Genomic DNA, 22,671 nt, shown 5'->3' on the forward strand with positions numbered 1-22,671 from the left:
ATATGACTTTTATTGATAAGCCGGTTGCTTTGCGAGCTGAGTGAGATTTTGCTATGAATTTACATTAGAGGGTATGGTAACTTAGTTGTTAGTAGCTTGCTACTTGGCTGAAATAGGTGGACAAAGGTACCCATTATTTATTTACACAACGATGGTGACTAGCATACGGCCCGTCTGATAAACGAGTCTTTACAAAGTATACTTGGATGAATTAGGTTGGATTTCACCAAAAAAACTGATCGCGTTTAGTTCGACCTGAACGCGATTAAATCGTTTATACATGTTCAAAGCGCCATTTTGCATTTCACCACTAAAAATTTCGCTAAACACGTTTACAAATTCTGAACGCCCAATTTCCTACAGTTACCTCTTTAAACGTGTTTAAAGCAGCTTCCTCACTAAAATAATGTTTTACCTTGTTTATAGGTAAAGGTTGTTATTATATATTTTGTAGTCTACAGTACTTATTAAATTAAAAACTAAAAATCTTATCCTAATTATCACATGATTGAATTGCAAATATTTCTTAAAATTATTTTTGATAAATTACTCATTGCATCAAATATTATATTATGATTGTGTAACACTGAACGAATGAAAATCTAAACTTTTGTTTTGGTAAACGAGATCTATATAATTCTGGTGAATTTTATTTAAAGTAAAACTAGATCAACGTCGATCTTTTTTTCGAGTTTACGCTGAACTCCGTTTCCTTGAACTTGGTGCGATTGCTTGAACTTGGTTTATGGTGTGATTGGTGAAATCCACCCTTAGAATATCGTTTAAAAAGTAAACGTCAAAGTTCAATATTCACATTCAGTGGAGTAGAGGGAGGTTGTCTTTTTTTAACATGTGGAAGCTTTTTTTTATTAAATTATATATTTTTTTTATAATATTAGCACAGGGACAAACGAGCTTGCGGCTCACTTGATGGTAAGTCATTACTGCCGCCCATGAGCACCCGCAACAATAGGGGAATTGCAAGTGCTTTGCCGGCCTTTTAAAAAGGAATAAACTCTTTTCTGGAAGCTTTCAATATCGTATTGGTTCGGACAAAAAGTTAAAAGTTCATATCTGTATTCCACCCCGGCTCCGAGTGGTCTATCTGACCCAAATACTAGCAACTTTTGATTTTAGTTATTTTTAATTCAAATACAAATACAGTGGATATACAGCAGTGAATAACTTTTGTCACCGATAACCAACAGTAACTATTTAGATACGGGGCGCATATCAAATGGTCCCCAAGATAGTATAATTTCATTAATCATTTTGTCTCAACTAAAAACTTCTATTAAACAACATATAAAAACATTGATAACAATAGACCTTCTGCACTATAACTCTAAAAGTTCCTATCTACGAATTTTTAACAATTTGTCTACTACTCACTAGGTGGAAAAACTGAAGCGGTTTACTAAAATTATTTTACTTGACGGCCTCGGTGGTTTAGCGGTTTAGCCATCGCTTTACTACCGATGGTCGTGGGTTCAATTCCTCGCACGGTACAACCATCTTTTTTCATGATGATTGTTTGTAGTGGTCTGGGTGTTTTCTATATATATGTAATTTGTATGTATTTACGAAAAAAATGTTAACTAGTTCCCATAACACAAGCTTTAGCTAGCTTAACTTGGGACTAGATAGCGCTGTGTGAATTGTCCTGAGATTATTATTTTTATTATCATTATAAAACATACTCACTTCTACACATATTATTCCTACGAAGACATATATTACAATATTACTGTATCGCTTTGTGAAATTAGTAACAGAGTCCACACATCCGTCTGTTACCGCGTCCTCTCTGGAGCACTGATACTCTGTCAGGTCTATATCCTCAAAATCGATATCATTGATGAATTCGTATCTCTCCATGATAGCACTCAGCGTTCCTCTTATATCGTCTATATTGTCCAGACCGGGCCAAAGCTCGCTGTCTAGCCTACAGCATGTAGGCGGTAGGTATTCCTCATATAGAGGTCTGTTATCGTAAGAGATGGATCCGTTGGTGCCGCAGCAGGTGAACTGGAGGAAATATTAGTGTCCATTTAATTGAAATTGTGATAAGCTGATAGGTCTTCAACTTGAATACATAAACAAGGGGAAGGCAGATCGTTAGTAATGTAGATTCTTGACTCCATTGCTAGCAACCCTGTCTGCTTAACATCCACTCGGATTCCTCTTGGAAGCCATCATGATGAAACCTAGTGAATTTGGCACGATAGGCAAACTGACCTGACTCCTACTCATGTTATCATCCTCCACTGGTGCCCCGCCAGCGTAGACCGTTAGCGCAGGCACCATTTCATTATCATATAAAAAAATACATGAACAGGGGGAAGGAGTTTTTGGTAATGTGGACTGATAAACCTATTTGTAGTAGTGTACCATATCGGCTTAACCTTCACTCGGATTCCCCTGGTGAATTTGTCAGGAAAAACTAACCTGACTTCATGCTCATCCTATCATCCTCCACTGGCGCCTCGCCAACGTAAACCGTTAGCGCAGGCGAGTGCACCATTTCATTATCATATACAAAAAATATATATGTAGGTGCACAGAAGGAAGAACAAAGGGAAGGGGATTTTTAGAAATGTCGGCTAAACATCCACTTGGATTCCCCTTGGAAGCCATCACGATAAAGTCCTGGTGAATTTGTCACGATGGACAAACTGCTCCTATTATCATCCTTCACTGGTTTCTACAAGCGTAAACCGTTAACACAAGCGGGTGCACCATGTAATCCATAAAAAAAAATACTCACAACAAATTCGAAAATGTGCATTTCAGGATTTACAGTTTCGCCGAAATTTTTCACAATCCTGTCTTCTATTGCGTCGTGGCCTCTGTTTACTACATTTGCAAACATTACCACTGTAACTATCTTCAATGCAGCCAGTACTGCCATGACTATGGAGAACTAAAAACATAAGTAATTTGAGTAGGAGAAGAGATTATAATAAGACTATGGAGAACTAAAATATAAGTAATTTGAGTAGGGGAAGAGATTATAATAAGACTACTGGAGAACTAAAATATAAGTAATTTGAGTAGGAGAAGAGATTATAATAAGACTATGGAGAACTAAAATATAAGTAATTTGAGTAGGGGAAGAGATTATAATAAGACTACGGAGAACTAAAATATAAGTAATTTGAGTAGGGGAAGAGATTATAATAAGACTATGGAGAACTAAAATATAAGTAATTTGAGTAGGAGAAGAGATTATAATAAGACTATAGAGAACTAAAATATAAGTAATTTGAGTAGGAGAAGAGATTATAATAAGACTATGGAGAACTAAAATATAAGTAATTTGAGTAGGAGAAGAGATTATAATAAGACTAAGGAGAACTAAAATATAAGTAATTTAATTATATGTATATGTATAAATATTAATTCTCACCAAAATAAGCAAGCATTTTGACTCGGTAATGGCCCCGCAGCATCCACAGAACGCGATCAGGAATATAATGCCGCCAAATACAAAGAACGGTATAGACGCTGCTTTAATCTCATCGGGTACTGCTATTACGACCACTATTCCGAAGGCAATAAGCACTAAGCCGGCCAACTGAAAAAAATATACAGGTGTTTTTAGGGGCAGTATTTTTACTCATATTGTTGTACACATAGATAGTACTAGCTGTTCCCGTAGTTTTATCTGCTTTAAATTTATAGCCTAAGTAAGGCTATATCTTCTTGTGATGAGATAGCTTTCCGAATGAGCGGTAGATTCAAAAAAATATTATGACTATTTAAAAGTGCTTAAATTAAGTTTATTTGAATAAAGAATTTTCTATTGTATTCTATAAATAAAACCGTCATTATTTATCATAATAACGTAACTATATTAATTTCTTGTGGAAGCTATGTTATTGTAAAGTTTCATTAAAGTTCATTCAGTAATCAATCATCAGCGTGTAAGACTAGCAAACATCATAATTCATATTATTAACTAGGTCTTAACACGAATAATTTTATGACAAACTAGCTGATCCTGCGACTTCGTCCGCATGGAATTTCACTTTATTTTTCTAAAATAAAAGTTAGGCTACTTTTATTTTAGAAAAATAAAGTGAAGTTATGCTTTATTACATCAACTACCTGCCAATAAAAGTCCCGTCAAAATACAAAAATTGTAAATAATGTTATATTAATGTGTGTACCGTATTTATATTCATATGCATGTAGTAAAAAACGGTTATTTTAATTTTACAAACAGACACTCCAATTTTATTTATATGTATAGATGTATAAATAAAGGTATTTAATGTATCTTAAACACGAAACTTTAAAAATAACTAGTAACTAACATCCATACACATTCACAAACTTCTGCGTTTATAATTAGTACGATATTGAATTAAAAGTAAATTACAAATATATAAAGCTATTAAGAATTAAGTACAATAATTAACAATGAACAACACAACAGATCAGTATGTCTGCTGAAGAAATCTTTTTTATTTTCCCGCGCAAACGCAATGCGCCACAGATGCACAATATTGCACGGCGCACAGCCCCAGTAGCATGACGTGCGCGTCATAGCTGTATGCGATGTTAATACAAGTATGAGTATTAACAATAGGTATAAGCAAACTGACGACCACCTAATGGTAAGTGGAAACTGTCGCAATACATGAACCACGGATATCATGTTATCACGTGATACCACTCATACGTGGGGTAATGGGCATTGTTAATAATGTAGACTTATTAACCCCATTGCCCATAAATTATAACAAAATTATTGTAAATTCGGTGAATTTGTCACGATGGGCTAACTGACCTGACCTCACGCTCATCATGCTCCACTGTTGCTCGGGAAAGTAAACCGTTAGAGCAGGTGGGTGCACCATTCTCATACATTAAAAAAACACTCTTGTGTCCAGGAATTCCAGCTGATTAATATGCCATGCCTCTTATCCTGTAATATAACTGCATAATTGCATTCTACAACCGAAACAGCTTACAAAGCGAGCTGCTTGGCGGCTGAAAAAGGTGAGATGAGGTATCCACCCAGACGACTTATAGTCTTCCTATAGTAAAATCTCAGGTATATAACTGACTAGTAGACCCGCACAACTTTATCTATGCCACATATTGGTTTTAGCGTGATTGTACAATTGCTATCTAGGTACTATCTATTTAACACCAAAAGTTTTTTTTAATTCGAACAGAAATTTACGATATAACGAGTACAATCAAATTAATACTAGTAACTTTTTAAAATTACAGTTCGTTTTTTTAACTTCTTTTTTTTCTTATGAAACTGGAAACCCATGCAATTGACCAAAAAAAAGGTCGTGGCATCTATGCTCTACATACGTTAAGAATACGGGAATAATGAATGACAGACAATGCAGTAAAATTGGGAAAACTTAAAAATAATACCAAACTCATAATTGTTTATATTGACTTGTGCGATGTGTAAATTATGCAAAAAAAACGAAAATAAATTTTAAGAACCCTCATAAGTTGCTGTTCCTGATCCTGAAAATTACACCGTAATCCAAAAATTTACAACTTGTCTATAACCAGTAATTTCATTGCCATATTCAGGACCACTTTATCTATTTATCTATTTAAATCCCACTAAATTAATGAATCTTATTAAAATTATAAATGCGAAAATTTGTGAGTATGGATGGATAGATGGATGGATGTTTGTTACTCTATCACGTAAAAACTACTGAAATGATATTGATGAAACTATAGAGTAATATAGCTTATACATCAGAGTAACACATAGACTATACATTTTAGATAGTAGTGAATAATTAAAACAAAATTTATTACAATAAAACACTTAAATGATACTCACGGCAAATAGTAAATTCACAATAAACAATGTGTATTTCGCAATCGATCGACACATTTTGAGTCCTTGTTTGTAAACCTTGTAACAACTATTAATGAGAGATCGGTAGTGTATACTAATGAATTTACACTTATTTTATGGCAACATACAGTCGTGATAGGTTATCGGCCAATTATAGAGATAACTATCACATATATTTATATCGAATATCGATCGAGTAAAGCATTGTTATATGATACAGATAATTTTAAGTCTATATGCGTCGTAAAGCCCCTTTCTAGAAATATAAAGAAGAAAGTTTACTTTGACGGAAACATCCGTTGTTCTTTCATGTAGGTCGACCTTCAGACCTCCATCGTCCTCCACTAAAAAAAAATCGTATCGGTTTTTAAGAATGAACGCGCTTCGCTCAATATGTAACTTGGTGTATACCGGTAACAAATCTAGTTTTAAATTAAAACCTATGTATTATTCTAATGTATAAACTGTTTTAATTTAAAGTATTAACAAAATTCATTAAGTAGTTCCTTACTTAATTAAGTAAAGAACTACTTAATGGATTTTGTTGAAGCGCGTTTATTCTTAAAAACCGATCCGATTTTTTTTAGTGGAGGACTATCGTTACAAAGAGTGCAAATCTGATCTCTAAGATCGCTCCGCGCTTCGCTCATTGATATTGTAAATTGGGCGAAATGTAAATAAATATCAAATAAGTAAAATCTTTAATCCCAGAACTATTGCATAGTATTGTATTTTATACTCTGCATGTGAAGATAGAGAGAGTAGAGTTTACCGATATGAGTATCGAGCTAGTGTCAATAGTATATAGCAACAAACGAATATGCTGCAATTAAATTAATTTATTTAGCGTTTACCCGCTTCTCTTCAGTTTACCCGTGATTATGGCGGTTGTAAAACTCCGAAATATCGGGATCTCAATAATAATACATAAAACGTGGTAAGATCCCGTAATTTTTATAAGTTCACGTATAACTAGAAAAGACTAAATGCCCAGCTAATAAACTACGTTATTGGTGTTGGTTTGTTGCCGTTTGTTCAATCTGGATTTGGTAAAATGCCAAGTACTGTCACAGCATATTTTGATATTAATATACTTACTGATCAGGATGATGAACGTGGTTTGGTTCTCGTCATGGTTTTGAACTCCTTACATTCACCCGTGCTTTGTACAGCCTTCACATCCCGTTATTTCTTTCCAAGCAGTCATATAATGGATTTCATACACATTCAAATAGTTTAGTAGTTACTGTAGTAACTGATTGGCAGTCCGTAAAGCTACGTAATAGCGATAGCTCATATTAGGAATCCTCCCCATAAAGGGTGGGGTTTCCCAAGGCTTTGTATTAGGTACGCTTCTCATTGAAATGTTATATAGGTTCTGCATAATATAAATTTAAACTGCAAATATTATTGACGATGTTCATTTGTTAACATTGTTAAACGATTCTCTAACAAATACAAATCTAAATTTTGGCTTTTGGGTACTAAAGAAGTATCCCAAAAATTCAATTTAACTATCCTGTCGTAAAATTTTAGATACTTGTTTAGAAGAGGTAATAATAAAGCAAAAAAATTAGGGAACGTTCTTGATGGCCACATAATCTTTAAAAGTTATATCTACATTGAATCTAAAAAACGATTGCTTTTTTAGGTTGCGTTTTTAAATTTTATTTGAGAATTTTGAGTATTTATTTGAATTAGTGCTAATTGGTAGTTTGTATTCACACACATAAACTTAAAAATGTAATAAAGAAAAAAAATATTTAAAAGAGCAACACGCAAGTTTCTTGCTCGTTCTTCTTGTGATGAGACAGCTCTCCGAAGGAGCGGTCAATGTAAGTTTATTTGAATAAATGATTTCTATACTATTCTATTTTAGGAACGATATGGTTTAGGAGTTTCTATTCCCTAACATGGACCTTAATGATCGTGACTTCGTAACTTGTCAACATGCAATATCCTCATGTATATATATATATATATATATATATATATATCTGACCGACTCTCCAATGATGTATACATCGATACAAACCAAAATTCATTGAAAAGATGACAATTGGTTAGCTCCATTAAAATATTCACAGTCAAACGTAGACATATCAAGATCATATTTTGTATATGAATATGTAAATATTTTATATATCTACCGGATTAGCAGATTCCGATTATACATTTCAAGATACGAGTACATTTATAATTAATCTATAATTCAACAGGTCGATGATATTTAATTTATCTAATCATTTAATATAGGTACATCGTTACCATCATCAGTCCAACCATAAGTTAAAAAAACACGAACTTCGTCGTTTGTCAGACCTCTCCCCCTTCTATAGTTTGACGTCACATACTTTGATAATTTACCTATTTTCGTTGTATGAATCAAATTTAATATATGTATCATATAGAAATCTGTTCTGTTCATATAGAAATTTAAAATGAAATGTCGCGAACTACAGGAACCTCCCACACTTTGACTATATGTGTGACGTAGTGATTGAATCCTCCTGATAATACATTTTACCGGATATTAGATAATGGATATAATTTAATGAATGTTTTATGTACTTATCGTAAACAGATAAAATAATGGTATTTATAATTTTAGTAATTCCAGTAAAACAATGTTTTATCTTAATATATAATATTTCTCCACTTCTGCTCCAATTTAACGACTGCCAAACTCCTAGAGGTGCCCTCAAACGAAAGTTGTATCAGTCAGGTAGGACTAGACCTTCAACCGCTCCATAAGTCCTTCTGACGGTTTGGAGTGGCATCTCCACTCGCTCCGTATCGTTCGGTGAAGCTGTAAAGACCAACTGCGGACACCATATCAGGTTGATTTCCACGCGGTTTATCTTGGAAACTATCACGATAAATTCCTGGTGAATTTGTCACGTTGAGTTAACTGACCTGACCTCATGCTCATCTTATTATTCTCCACTAGTGATCCGCCCGCGTAAACCGTTACCGCAGTGCATTCATCATCATCCATAATAACAGCTTCAGAACTAGTGCCATATTTGGGGATGTTTTTGTATAAAACAAACACCAAAAATGTTGTATTATTTGTCTCGTTAGGAAAGATTTAATGGAAATGTTGAGGGCACTTCTGTCGTGTCGCGACGCAGGCCGCTGTGTGTGACGATGAATCTGGGCAATTAAGTATATTAAGTTTGATACTTAATATACTTAATTGCCCAGATTTGCTACACAACATCTTACTGTCGACACTTTCAAGGAGTACACATTATAGAATATTTCGACCAATACAATACAATAGAATAGAATATGGATGAGCAGAAATCGCGCTTAGCTAATATCCATTATAAATAAATTGATAACTCTGTACAATTAACATAGCTTCATCTAATCCCAGGGTAGAAATTCACGTATGGATCCACAGATGTAGCCTATTGTAAAATAGGGTATAATTGTAGATGGGGAGGTATATGAATAGCGAGCTAGCAGAATAAGTTATTACCGTACCTGTGTTACGACCTATCTTCATGTTAAAATTCATTAAGATCTACTCAGTGGTTTTAACGGTGAAAAGGCATCAAAATAGACAGACACAATTTTTTCGTCTGCATCACACTTACTTGACATTCATCATTTTTAATCCAATTTACGTAATATATACATTATTTAAATTATTAACCGGGTCTTAACACGAATAATTTTATGGCAAATAAAGGTATTTACCTCTCTCGACGTTTCGACTAGGTTGCACTAGCCGTGGTCACGAGCTGACTGGAGTAACAGCGATGTCAATGTAGATAGGTGACAGCAGTTTTTTCTTCATCTACCGTCACTAGGTTGTTTAACGAAAGTTCGCGACACACAGCACTCACGGTATCCGTACACTTATTGACTATTGATGCTACTGAACTTTGCTTGAATTTATTTATGACTGAATTCCACGGTTAATAATTTAAATAATGTATATTAAACACGAAAGTTTAAAATTAACTACGTAATATATTTTTAAATTATATATGTTATTTTGATGTATAAGCTATATTACTGTACAGTTTTATCAATTCGCTTGAGGCGACACTTCGCATCGCTTTGTGTGTTCGACCGAATATACAACGGACTGTGTTCTGAAGAATTGTTTGTCATGATGCCTACGGCTACCTTTTACCATCGCACCGCTCGCCATCGACAGGGAATTTATCCCCACATGCTGGAACCTAAGTGGTTTCAGAGGAGCTTCCTCCTGCGTACACGTAGATTGTGGAATGAACTGCTTGCCGTGGTTTTCTCACGAAACTATAGCATGGGGTTTTTAAGAAGGGTATATTAAGGTTTCTTAAGGGTCGGCAACGCGCACTTATCACCCCTGGTGTTTCAGGTGTTCAGGCTGCGGTAACCGTTTACCATCAGATGGGCCGTATGTTTTTTGCCATCTACGTGGTATAAAAAAAATCAAAATCCGTTTTGTAGTTTTTGGGAGAAAAAGTAACAAACATCCATTCCTATTTACAAACTTACTTATTTAATATTTATATTTGCAAGATTATATGTATATAAGTTAATCCTACATCTTAAAGAAAAAGGAATTCCCTAGCTTGTAGACTATAACAATCCTACAAGTTACATTGATGCTAAAAAGTGAAAAAAAATAAACTCATGATTTACCGTCAAACCTTTTTATTACAGGCTATCTCAGAACAAAACTTTTACAAAAATAAACACTTTTTTAAACTATTTCGTTTAATACAAATTATTGATATAATTTGTTCAGTTTTAACACGCTTAGTGTATTTAAATAAAGGATTTGTTTTCGTGTCAGGACCCAATTTATTACATTAAATTTAACTTAAAAAATAAATACACTTTTAAATAACTTAAAGTTATATTTTATATAAAAATCATTAAAACCTAAACTTTGATTTTAAAATATGGTTTGAAGGGAGCACCACACGATCAAATAAAAATATATAATGTATTAACATTAATTTATGAATTTACTGGTTGTATATTTCCAATAATAACTATCCTATCTATTAATCTAGAATATGCTCTATTTATTAATTACTTCATTCATTGACGTCTCTATTTTTAACATCTTCAGTTACAGGTTTATTAATAACCTTGCATAAATTATTGACTAATGTAGTTAGATGTTTTTATTTCTAATCCGGACATCAAACACACATATGGTTCAAAATTTGAAACCAACATTTGTTAGTGTAACACACATGTCCAGAAATTTAATTCCATATTTGTTAATGTAATGCCCCCTTAATTGACAATAACTGTGATGACTTATTGTTGTTATACTGTAATGTGTAAAACTGCTTCTCGTTTGTATGTAGATAACGTACAATTGTTTCTCTATTTTAATTAATTATTCTTATCCTTTTTATACAGGGATTGTAGTAAGGAGAATACCAAGTCAAAAACCCGGTGGATGCCACATAAAGTTTAACCATTTTCACCTAGAAATAAAGTGGAAATTTGAATAAGAAAAAGAAACGTGAGAACGGTTTTTATAGAAAATTTTAAATTTTGGACTTTATTTCTTGGAGAATATTGTTCAGTTTCATAAACACTTGGTTTTCTACTTGGTATACTTTTAATGATCCTGTATTGTTTTTACAACCATACTCAAGTCCATGAGCCATGAGAAATCAGTAATGGCTCCTTCTGTGTTTGTTGCGGGCATGATTTGCAAGGCAAAGACTGAATACCACTGCCACCAGCTGAAACGAAAATAAAATCACATTAATAAAATACCAGACCGGTGCCCCAGGTCAAACGGGGATTCAAGATTCAAACGGGGATCGAAATTACGACGGCCTGAGACGAGGTTTCAACCCTTAGCGGTGCACTCAGACTAAAGTCGTATCCGTGAGGCGAGAGTTGGCCTTCAGCCGCTCCATAAGTCCTTCCGAGGGTTTGGAGTGCCATCTGCACTCACTCCCTGTCGTCCGATGAAGCTGTAAAGGCCAGCTGCGGCCAACAGCATTACAGTAGTCAAAAAAAAAAGATGAGTAGGATGGTACTTTAGTTTCTGGCCGGTAGTTTGATAGCGACATTCCTCAACACTTTCTGTGATATATGCGGTAGAAACAGCACAGAGATGCAATGTCTCGCCGCAAAGTCAATATGTTGTCAATAAGTCTCTAATTTTAGCACAATATCCCTCTACATAAGCGTATTGTGCATTATGCAATTGGGGCAGAATACTGCGACTCTATCCCAAACACTTTACCACTCGGTAATATATGAAATATAAATAAATAGATATAGAAATAATATTTATTCAAATAAACTCATTACAAGCACTTTTGAATAGTCATATTTTGATTCTACCACTCATTCGGAATGCATATTCATCACAAGAAGAATGAGCAAGAAACTTGTGTGTTGCTCTTTTTAATAGATGTTTTTTTTATATAAATAATTACAGTATAACAAATAAGAGGTATGCGATAATCAACATAGAAGTGGCTACGCACTCATTATTAATGTAATCAGATAATATTGTCAGTGCTATAGATTTAAAGTTGTTCCATAAAAACATTATTATTGTTAACGAATTCTTCAATTTTATAGTAAGCTTTTTTGCAAAGGAACTGTTTTATTTGACATTTAAATCTTTTTTCTGGCAGATTTATAACAGACTCAGGTATTTTATTGTAAAACCTTACGCAATTGCCATAAAACGAATTACTAACTTTAGCCAAACGACATTTAGGTAAAATCAGTTTGTTATTGTTACGTAAGCTTTTATTCGTGCAATCACTAACTCTTTTGAAACTGTCTATATTCCTTCTGGCATAGATGATATGTTTAACATCATCTGCTTATTCGTTATCCCATTCATTTGTGCCGGCGTAATATGTTTTTCTCGTCCATGCATCGCTGTTCGAAGTCATCTCGTTACTTACTTCCTTTCTCACCGTATCATCTTTCACACAATACATCCATCTCTATTTCGGCCTTCCTCTATTCTTATAATTATTCACATTCATATCTAACACTTTCCTTAAAATATTATCTTCATGCATAACATAATAATGTTTAACACTATTAAAAAATTACTTACTTCAAAAGCAGCGATGACAAGTGGTACAATGCCTATCGTTATGCCATATGTGGTGAAAACATTGGTCAGCTTGACATTGCAGCCCTCGTATGAATTTAAAAGCTGGCAGGGAGCGTTAGCGCAGCAGCTGTCGGGGAGACTCAAAGGGTTGGGGTATGCCATAGGCCCAGTGGTGCCGCAGCAGTTAAACTGAAAGTATACTGTTCATAAGGTCACAGAAACATTATTTCTTCTATCTATTTCTATTTATGATGGGAAGTGGTAACTGTGGACAATATACATGAATAGCACTACTTTTCAATTTTGTACAATTTCTACTTCTCGTATGTACATGCATCATAATCTCCTCTATAGTCCTAATTCTCTCCAAACTCCTACTCTGTTCTCTTACAAAACCTGTTAAAAATGAATAGCAATATCTAATAACAGTAGTTTACTACTCTTACATTTCAACAAGGCGTTCTATTAATTTATTATTTTAATACATATTTTAAAATTACATTATCGTAATATGTGAGTCTCCTAAGTATTAAAGCGCAAATACTTTATTTATAAGTTTTTATTTTGGAATACATCAGAATTTAACAGCTTAATGTTATATTTGACAAGCATTTTATATACTCCATATGTCTGCTATACTACAAAATTATAGTAAACGAAGTAAGTTGGTGCTTGCTTGCTTAACTTGGTGACTGAAATAGGTGAGACAGTTGTATCTTTTGTACAATATCTCTGATAAAGCCTATCTCTGATAAACATAGTCATAAAAACGTTAAACGCGCTATAAATATTTTCTATAAATGCTAATTTAACTTAGGAGTCTACAAAGTTGTACCCGCTATGCGGGAGTTGGTTTCAGCCGCTTCATAGGTCCTTCCGCAGGTTTGGAGCGCCATCTGCACTCGCCCCCTATCGTCTGGTGAAGCTGTATTGGCCAGCTGCGGCCAACAACGTTACAGTAATCCGAAAAAAAGGTGCATTGCTAGTCTTGGGGTCAACAGTCAACATTTCTAACAATGCCCTTACTTCCCAGCATGGGAACACTTTGATATTTGAAACGTGTGTAGGTATAAGAGGTTTTTAGATTTTATGCAAAACTGTGGAACATCTGTCCAACATGTAAAAAGGGTCTACGCTACTTACCGCCACTTGGATATTTCCAAAAGCTATTTCATCTGTACTGAATATGTTCTGCAGATGAAGTGGAATCTCCGCAATAATTTTGTCCATGTTAACGAATATTAAACTGGCCAGTGTGATCTTTAGGATCATCAAGATAATCATGCAGATTGCGTACTGTAAAAAAAACGAAACAATGTTTATGTATGTTAGCTGGAAAACATGCTTTGGATTCATCCCTGATTAGAAATGACAATTGTCACCTATATATACGAGTATGTAAGTAGGTATATCAAAATGATCATGGAAATAAAAAATTTTTTAGGACGGCTCTGTGCACTGTAATTTCATTTTACAGTTCTGACAAATATTGTATTAGGACCCTATTAATTATATTGTATACTAGCCTGCACCAGCTTCGCACGGGTCCAATATTTGTTTAACTGTTCGACACGTTTTAGTTGGTGAAAACACTTTCGCAAATAATGTCTTTTTTTATAAGAAATTTGATTACCATAAAAAAGGTTATAGTGAGTTATCATTAAAATATAGACATACGATGGCGGGGACTTTTTTTTAGAACTTTTAAAGGGGAACGGAAGTGTTCCCCATTTCATACATATTTTTTGTGTAATTTTAACCATTTACGCAGCGCACGCATCAGAAGCATTCATAACAAGAATATATTTCGCCACATTTCTCATTGTTGCTCCGCTGCTATTGGTCGTAAATTATATAGCCTATAGCACTCGAGGATAATATACCTTTCTAACAATGATAGTTTTTTTTAATCCAATCAGTACAACCGGAGATTACCCCGAACAAACAAACATACTAGCCTTACCACTTTATAATATTAATGTTACTTACAGTCACCAACATGCAGTTGCTCTCTCTGATAGCTCCACAGCATCCGTAAAAGGCTATGACGAATACAATACCGCCAATGACCATGGCACTTATGGGGGCTACTTGGATTCCATGATCCGGTACAGTATCTAACACTACATTGAGCTGTAACTGGATTGCAATACCTAAGCCCAGAAGCGCCAAACCTGCCAACTGAAAAAAGAAACACAGGATTAGTAAAACCACAGATAAGGATAATATTACATAGCACAGATAACATAATATTACATACAGATACCCCATCCCATACAAGAAAATGGTTCCTTCCTAACTCGGGCTATTCTTCGGGCTATTTTATTTCGCCGCCGTAGCCGCTAGATGTCTCTAGATCTGAAGCAGTTCGGATTACTAGTGGGTGCTTAGTAACAAAGCACGAAAATAGATGGCAGTCAATTCAGTCTACATGACATCTGTTTTGCAAAGATAGGTATATACAAGATATGTAGGTAACTGTATCGTGTACCTCATTAGGGACGATTCAAGATTCAATGTAAATGTGTAGGTATAATATCGTTAGCCGATACCCTGCAGATATGGCTTATGTGCCAATGTATATATTATGTTATAGTTTATTCTACATTCCATGCCTATTTTTTTCTCTCGACGAAGATATGTTGTAACGCGTCTGCGCTATACGTATAGCCCGATTTTGATACGTTTATACTCGTACGTATCAACATCGGGCTATATGATTTTTTATTTCAATCGTTATGTGTAAGAGACTAGTTTTAGCTACAATGAATTTACTGGTATACATATACCTCATGTATTCTACGATGTACCCCTCTTTTCCCTAATGAGAATTCCGCTATATCTTATATATAAATTTTGTATGAAATTTGATATGTATACTTGCTAGGTCTGAGGTAGGGTTGTTATCTATTTTTTATACCCCTAAGTCATAGGGGTGGCCTACCCTTAATTTTTTTTTTTTTTGTATTATGGACAATTTTTTATTCATTTATAATGTTACATACACGCCTAAATTTTGGCCCGTCTTTCACCAACCCCTATTTTTAATAGCGATATTCTTACAAATATTATAAATGCTAAAGTAACTCTGTCTGTTTGTCTCGCTTTCACGCCCGTTACACGTTAGAAATGTGTAACGGGGGAACACGTTACTTAGTACGAAATTATGTATATTACAATAAAACTTAACGAGAAAATATTATAATGATGTCACTGGAACACTCATTGCTTTACTACTATACCGTCCATTAGTCGCGAACTTTCTGGATGCGCGAGAGGCGCGCTCCTATTGGTCCGTCGGTGCGGTTACCGCACGACGCGCATGCGCTGTACGCTTAGATGAGTCTCACGGCACGGGCGTAAGTACTTACTATGTAATATGTATACATATGGGTGTCACAAATGTTTTTATTACAAGTAATATTACTCTATTATCTAAGCCAGTAATGTGTGCTTATTTTGAACTTGATAATATTCAGAATTACTTGTATACATAACTTTCGATATCTACAATAATAATATCTTTGATGTATGAAAGAAATGTATGTACCTACATTAAAATATAATTTTTGAAATGTATGAGATGTATGAAAGAAATGTATGTACCTACATAAAAAGTTCATTTTTGAAATGTATGAAAGAAATGAATGTACCTACATTAAAAGATAATTTTTGACATGTATGAAATGTATGTACCTACATTAAAATATAATTTTTGAAATGTATGAAAGTAATATATGTACCTACATTAAAAGATAATTTTTGACATATATGAAATGTAAGTACCTACATTAAAATATAATTTTTGAAATGTATGAGATGTATGAAAGAAATGTATGTACCTACATAAAAAGTTCATTTTTTAAATGTATGAAATGTATGAAAGAAATGTATGTACCTACATTAAAAGATAATTTTTGACATGTATGAAATGTATGAAAGAAATGTATGTACCTACATTAAAAGATAATTTTTGACATGTATGAAATGTAAGTACCTACATTAAAATATAATTTTTGAAATGTATGAGATGTATGAAAGAAATGTATGTACCTACATAAAAAGTTCATTTTTGAAATGTATGAAAGAAATGAATGTACCTACATTAAAATATAATTTTTGAAATGTATGAGATGTATGAAAGAAATGTATGTACCTACATAAAAAGTTCATTTTTTAAATGTATGAAATGTATGAAAGAAATGTATGTACCTACATTAAAAGATAATTTTTGACATGTATGAAATGTATGAAAGAAATGTATGTACCTACATTAAAAGATAATTTTTGACATGTATGAAATGTATGAAAGAAATGTATGTACCTACATTAAAATATAATTTTTGAAATGTATGCACCGTACAATAACAATACACGTTAAACATCATACCACAGAGTCATACGCAAGTTAAAAACAAACTGCTATGATATTAATGAGAAAGGAAAATCTACTTTATGGTATTCGAGTTAGGGTCGATTTCTCTCTTTTTCTTAAATACTATTTTAATCTTGCCAGTATTCAAAGACTAACTACGATTCGTACTCGATATTTTAAATTATTATGTAATCGATTTTTAGTACAAATGTAAATAACCAACGACACTAATAATGTACTACTATATTCCGTTCTTTGAAACGGAACACTGCTATAATACAAAATAATAAAAATTTACTGTTCACAACGACTCATTAAAAGCATCATCGAATAATGCGCTGTAATAAAATCCTGTTATCGATTATTCAAAAAAATCGATAATACATGTATTTATTTTTAATATGACAACACTTCATACATAAGTATTATTGGAAATAGTATTACTTGCTTGTTCGGCTATTTTTAATTTACTTAAAATTTTTTTATATGTTTAATTTACAATAATGATATATTAAGTGCTTATTGTTGGAAAATATAAAAAAGACATTTAATTAGGCCGATACAAATGACAACAATGCCATCTATGAAAGCATTTTGAAAACATTGAGCCCCGTATTAGCACTGATTAAATTAATTAAGTACTGGAAAATAACAAAATGAGTAAATATATGAAAATTACTTTTCTAAACGCATTATTTCATTTTAACATGTATATATAACTTTTAAAATTGATTAAACATTTTTGTAAACACAGTTTTGTTTTTTAAAACGTTTGCAAAACTATGAAGAATTCCATCGATACCAATCACGCCATCTATATGCAACTTTTAGCAATAATAATGGCTACTTCCTCACGGATTGCCACTGTTACATAGTCATGTTCACTAAAATGCCCAGACATGTGGCGGCGTGGTGGGCCGGGTCATTGGGCTCCCTAAAATATGGTCGAGCGCAGTGACGGCTGACTAATACTTTTTTTCTTATCGAGTATATTTATGTGCTCAAGAAATTGAGTTGAGTGCCGAGTAGTATATTTCATTAAATTCAGAATAGATATTCTAGAATTATATATTCTAAGATATAAAATTGTTGTGTCGCAATGTTAGCAAATTCCTCCAAAATGGCTTTACCAACTTCTTTGATATCTTATGTATATATCTGGTGGGTCTGAGAATCGGCCCAAGTCTCTTTTTCATACCCCTCAATGATACCCTACCCAAAATTTTTTTGACAAACCTTTTTATTTTTATTATAGTATGATTTTGCATTGAAAAATACACATAACTTTAAAATCAACCCTTATTTTTATTGAAATAGTAATATATAGATATAAATTTATGTCTGTATGTGTATAATTTGTACAGATATATGAAATTGTAAATGAAAATACAACATACAACAATATTTTTCTTCAATAAGTTTTCTATTTTTCTTTTCTTCTGTTTGCATATTAGCTACAGGTTCGAATTTAAATTCGTATCCCTAAAGTTGCCTTGAAAGAAAACTCCTCCGAAATAGTTTTACCAATTTTATGTAATATATAAAAATATGTAGGCAGGTCTGACAATAGGTTGTTACCTTCTTTTTTTTTTACGCTATGTTAGTGACCGCAGTTGTTATTTTATTGTAATACCATACATTTACCAGTAACTGGAGTTGAATTTATTTTTATATATTACAATGTTTGCCGTGTTTATGTATGTATTAGTCGACCAGTTTTTTTTATAAAACATTGTATCACTTAAATATCTGTATATTACAGTATTTACAGTCCTCTTATCATACCTAATCTCAATTATCACTATCAGGGGTGCGTCATGACTGACTTACATTTATACTATGAACACATTTTACAATAATAAATAAGGTAAAATGGTAATAAAATATTTTGCACTGAAACCATGCAAGTAATCGTTTAATCTGTTACAATATTTTCATTGAACAAAGTCTATTTACTCCCAAAACGATTAATTAAAAAAAAATACATGACAATTGTTGTTCATGCACGGGATTTTGGAAATAAATTATTTTGTACCGAAGCCATGCAAGTAATCATTTAATCTGTTAAATCATATTTACTAAGCGAAGCCTATTTACTCTCTAAATGATTAAATAATAACAAACGTGCATGACAGTTGTTGTTCATGCACGAGATTTTCATTTAATGTTAGACATATACACATCTATAGTAAACAATGTACATAAATAAACTGAATTTACAGTTCTTCTCAATTGATTCTGTATTATGAATTGGACTGTAGGGAAAAATATTAATACAAAAAACTTGACGTTCATAAGCGGCTAAAATGTCCTAGATGACGAAATGAGTTTTGATTTGATCTAAGTTTAGTGAGGCAATAAAAGTTATTTAACAGATATTTTCAACTCATTTAAAGATAATTTCTCATTTCCATAAAAGGCCCATTGACTACGAAATGGTTACCCATAACCCTCCATAACATAACTTCTTATTCCCATAAAATACCCATTGTGAAATGGTTACCCATAACCCTCCATAACGTGAGTATTTATATGTGTATATATGTATATATACATAAGGTATTTAACCTGCAGATTGTTAGGTTAGGTCCAACGCAAAAAGAAGATTATTAAGTTTTATGCATCCTATTTGGTTTTTTAAAGCTAATTGATAGTGCTTTCTATAGCTACAATTTTTAAAGATCTGGTAGGAGTTATTCTTTAAGCACTTCGTAAGTCCTTCTGAGTGTTTAGTATAGCACACGCTCTCATTCAGGTTTGGTGACGGCCAGCTGCAGCTGGACTGCAGTCAGCATTATTAAAATAGTAAAAGAAATCTAATAAAAGATGAGACAAAGTGTATGTATATATACCATTGTATAAAATGTTTTTTATTACGTAGTTCTTTCATCTTCTAAGCCCCTAAAAGCTAAGCTGACCAACGTCATATTTATTATATACTTGTATACTGTTGATTGACAATGTAGAATAAAACTGTGTACCTCCGATTACTTACGTCCAAGCTTGAGCAGCAACTAGGATGATGATCATACAACACATACACCTACTACTATGAATGTACAGACACTGAAGGTCAATTACAACAGAAACTAGCTAAGAAATTGGCTGTAATCTCTGATCTGTAACATTTTCTTAGATTTAAGAAAGTAGCCACCAAACATTCTTTGGGTACCAAATCATTAGCCAATTTCTTACACATGAATGACTAAAAATGAGGTTCGTTTTAGTTTGTCTTATGTAATTGAAATGGGAAACTAGCCGGCACAGTAATGGTAAGTGGTAACCGTCGCCTATATACATCAACGTGGACACCACCAACATCACCTTATCATGGGACACCCGTGATACAACTTATCAAATTAAAGTTTATTAGTAAATCACTAAACGCTTGAAGAAGTTGCACTAAACATGATTAGATCATGTTTAAAAATTTATTTAATAAATCTAATAAATTTTAAGTAATGCATTGCCATTTCGAAAGACGGAAAGACTAAGTCATGCCTCTTACCCTGTAATATCATACCTAATATACACTAAAACCGAAACATAGGTTACAGAGCAAGTAGCTTGGCGGCTGAAGTAGAAGTAGGAAAGGTAGCCTAGATGACGACAAACTCCGTATTGGGATAGAGTAGGAATATATGGCGTTTATTCTCTATAAATTCAAGTAATGGGCTATATCATTGTCTTTTTGGTATGCGCAAACGCCTGTGCTATCAGTATAGGTCACGCTGGCGAGGCACTATTGGAAGTTAATTGAATGTCCATCAGTCCACTGTGGGAATTAACTATGTTTTCCAGAGGGCACCGTATGGTCGACGAAATAATAGCGAAGTACCACTTGTACAACTAACCCCATTACTAACAATTTTTCTCTACCTGGCCCATCCCTTTACAGACCGAAAGTTTAGATTCAATATTTGCATACTTCTACGGGGTGCTGCATGTCATGTACTTCTATTATTGATTAAGATCCAAAACTGTACCATAGAGCAAGCAAATAAAGAAATTATCATTAGAATGTTCTTCTAATTTAAGATTTTTTGTTTGAGTTTTAGGATGATGGCGGCAGAATCGCGTCGCGTGTATGTTACTAAAGATACACCAATTTTGTATACCTTCTTCTTCTTCTAAAACTCGTAGTATTGCGTCTTTGCATACAATTCCTTCCAAATGTTAATATTTAAATTTTTACTCCCATAAGTAGGCCTCGAACATATTATAATTATTTCTACCTGGTTGAAAACTTCTAAGATAAAGATAGTTGTAATATGAAGTTCCCACTTCTGCAGTTCCGAGAGTGGTTTGATTGGACCCTCGCAATCATTTTTTGTTTTATAAAAATAGAGCTTATGCATTATACCTTTAAAGTTCTTATTTAGGAAATTTAATTTAAGCGGTTTTCTACTGCTCACTAGATGACGTTGTCTATTATAAAATGATATTTGTACAGTTTATGAGGTTCCTTCCTTAATCCACCCTCGAAACCGATGATGAATTGATAGTCACTAGGCTTCATAATACAAACTTAACGATCATAATAATGGTCACATTGGGGAAAGGGGATCGTTAGTAATATGGACTAATAACCCCATTGCTAGCAATATACCATGTCAGGTTGGCCTCCACGTGCTTCTCCCAGGAAACCATCGTGATAAATGCCTGGTGAATTTATGATAAATGATATGGGCTGACTGACCTGACCTCATGCTCATCTCATGCCCCGCCAGCGTAAACCGATAGCAAAGGCGGGTGAACCATACCATTATCATCCATTAAAAAAAATGGTCACATTGAACTACTACTGGCTCATAGGCCATTAGTAGTATATACAGATCAACGTGTGCCGACACTGAAGAGGCCTAATTACGGTCTGATAAAACCATTCGCGATTAAAAAAAGTACCAAATCCTTATCGTGAGATAAGCGTTGTTTTAATAAACTCCAAATACATCTAATTCTAATATATAAACTGCATACTTACAGCGAAGAATAGATTTACGAAGAATAATATGTACTTGACGAGGAATTCGCCACACCCCATCTTGGATGATTCACAAATATATTGGACTACAATAAAAGAAACACTGAATATACGTGTGCACACTATGGTACTGTATATCAAACTAGAGTACTGATAAGATATGTTATTGGTAGAGTCAACGAGGACTATCTGTGATTGTACTGATCTATCATATATACTCGTTGATACCACGCGCAACTTCATTACCTATATGTAATGAATATAAACAGCGAATTTTAGTTAGTGAGTTAGGTACAATTGAAAGCTAAGTTATAAAATGGAATAAAAGTTTATTCTCGTCTTGACATAACAATAATGACAAAAAATACAACCAATAATTTACACAAATTACAAAACAGAGT

At 33.4% G+C, this 22,671-nt stretch overlaps 1 protein-coding gene across 1 annotated transcript; it reads right to left on the reverse strand.

Moving 5' to 3' along the window:
- Positions 1–664: 664 nt before the first annotated feature.
- LOC131855547 (uncharacterized) lies at positions 665–22,400 on the reverse strand. The gene is made up of 11 exons (XM_059206822.1): positions 22,271–22,400; positions 14,901–15,092; positions 14,055–14,207; positions 12,912–13,100; positions 11,502–11,562; positions 10,455–10,461; positions 5,831–5,915; positions 3,410–3,577; positions 2,768–2,923; positions 1,705–2,028; positions 665–769 (listed from the first exon to the last, which is right to left on the reverse strand). Exons 1-11 carry the CDS (start codon positions 22,328–22,330, stop codon positions 665–667), a joined length of 1,500 nt encoding a protein of 499 aa, XP_059062805.1. The 5' UTR covers positions 22,331–22,400.
- Positions 22,401–22,671: the final 271 nt, after the last annotated feature.

This window comes from Achroia grisella, unplaced genomic scaffold, assembly GCF_030625045.1.
Source record: "Achroia grisella isolate CSIRO2021 unplaced genomic scaffold, CSIRO_AGI_Agris_v1 utg146, whole genome shotgun sequence".
Classification (NCBI taxonomy): Eukaryota; Metazoa; Arthropoda; class Insecta; order Lepidoptera; family Pyralidae; genus Achroia; species Achroia grisella.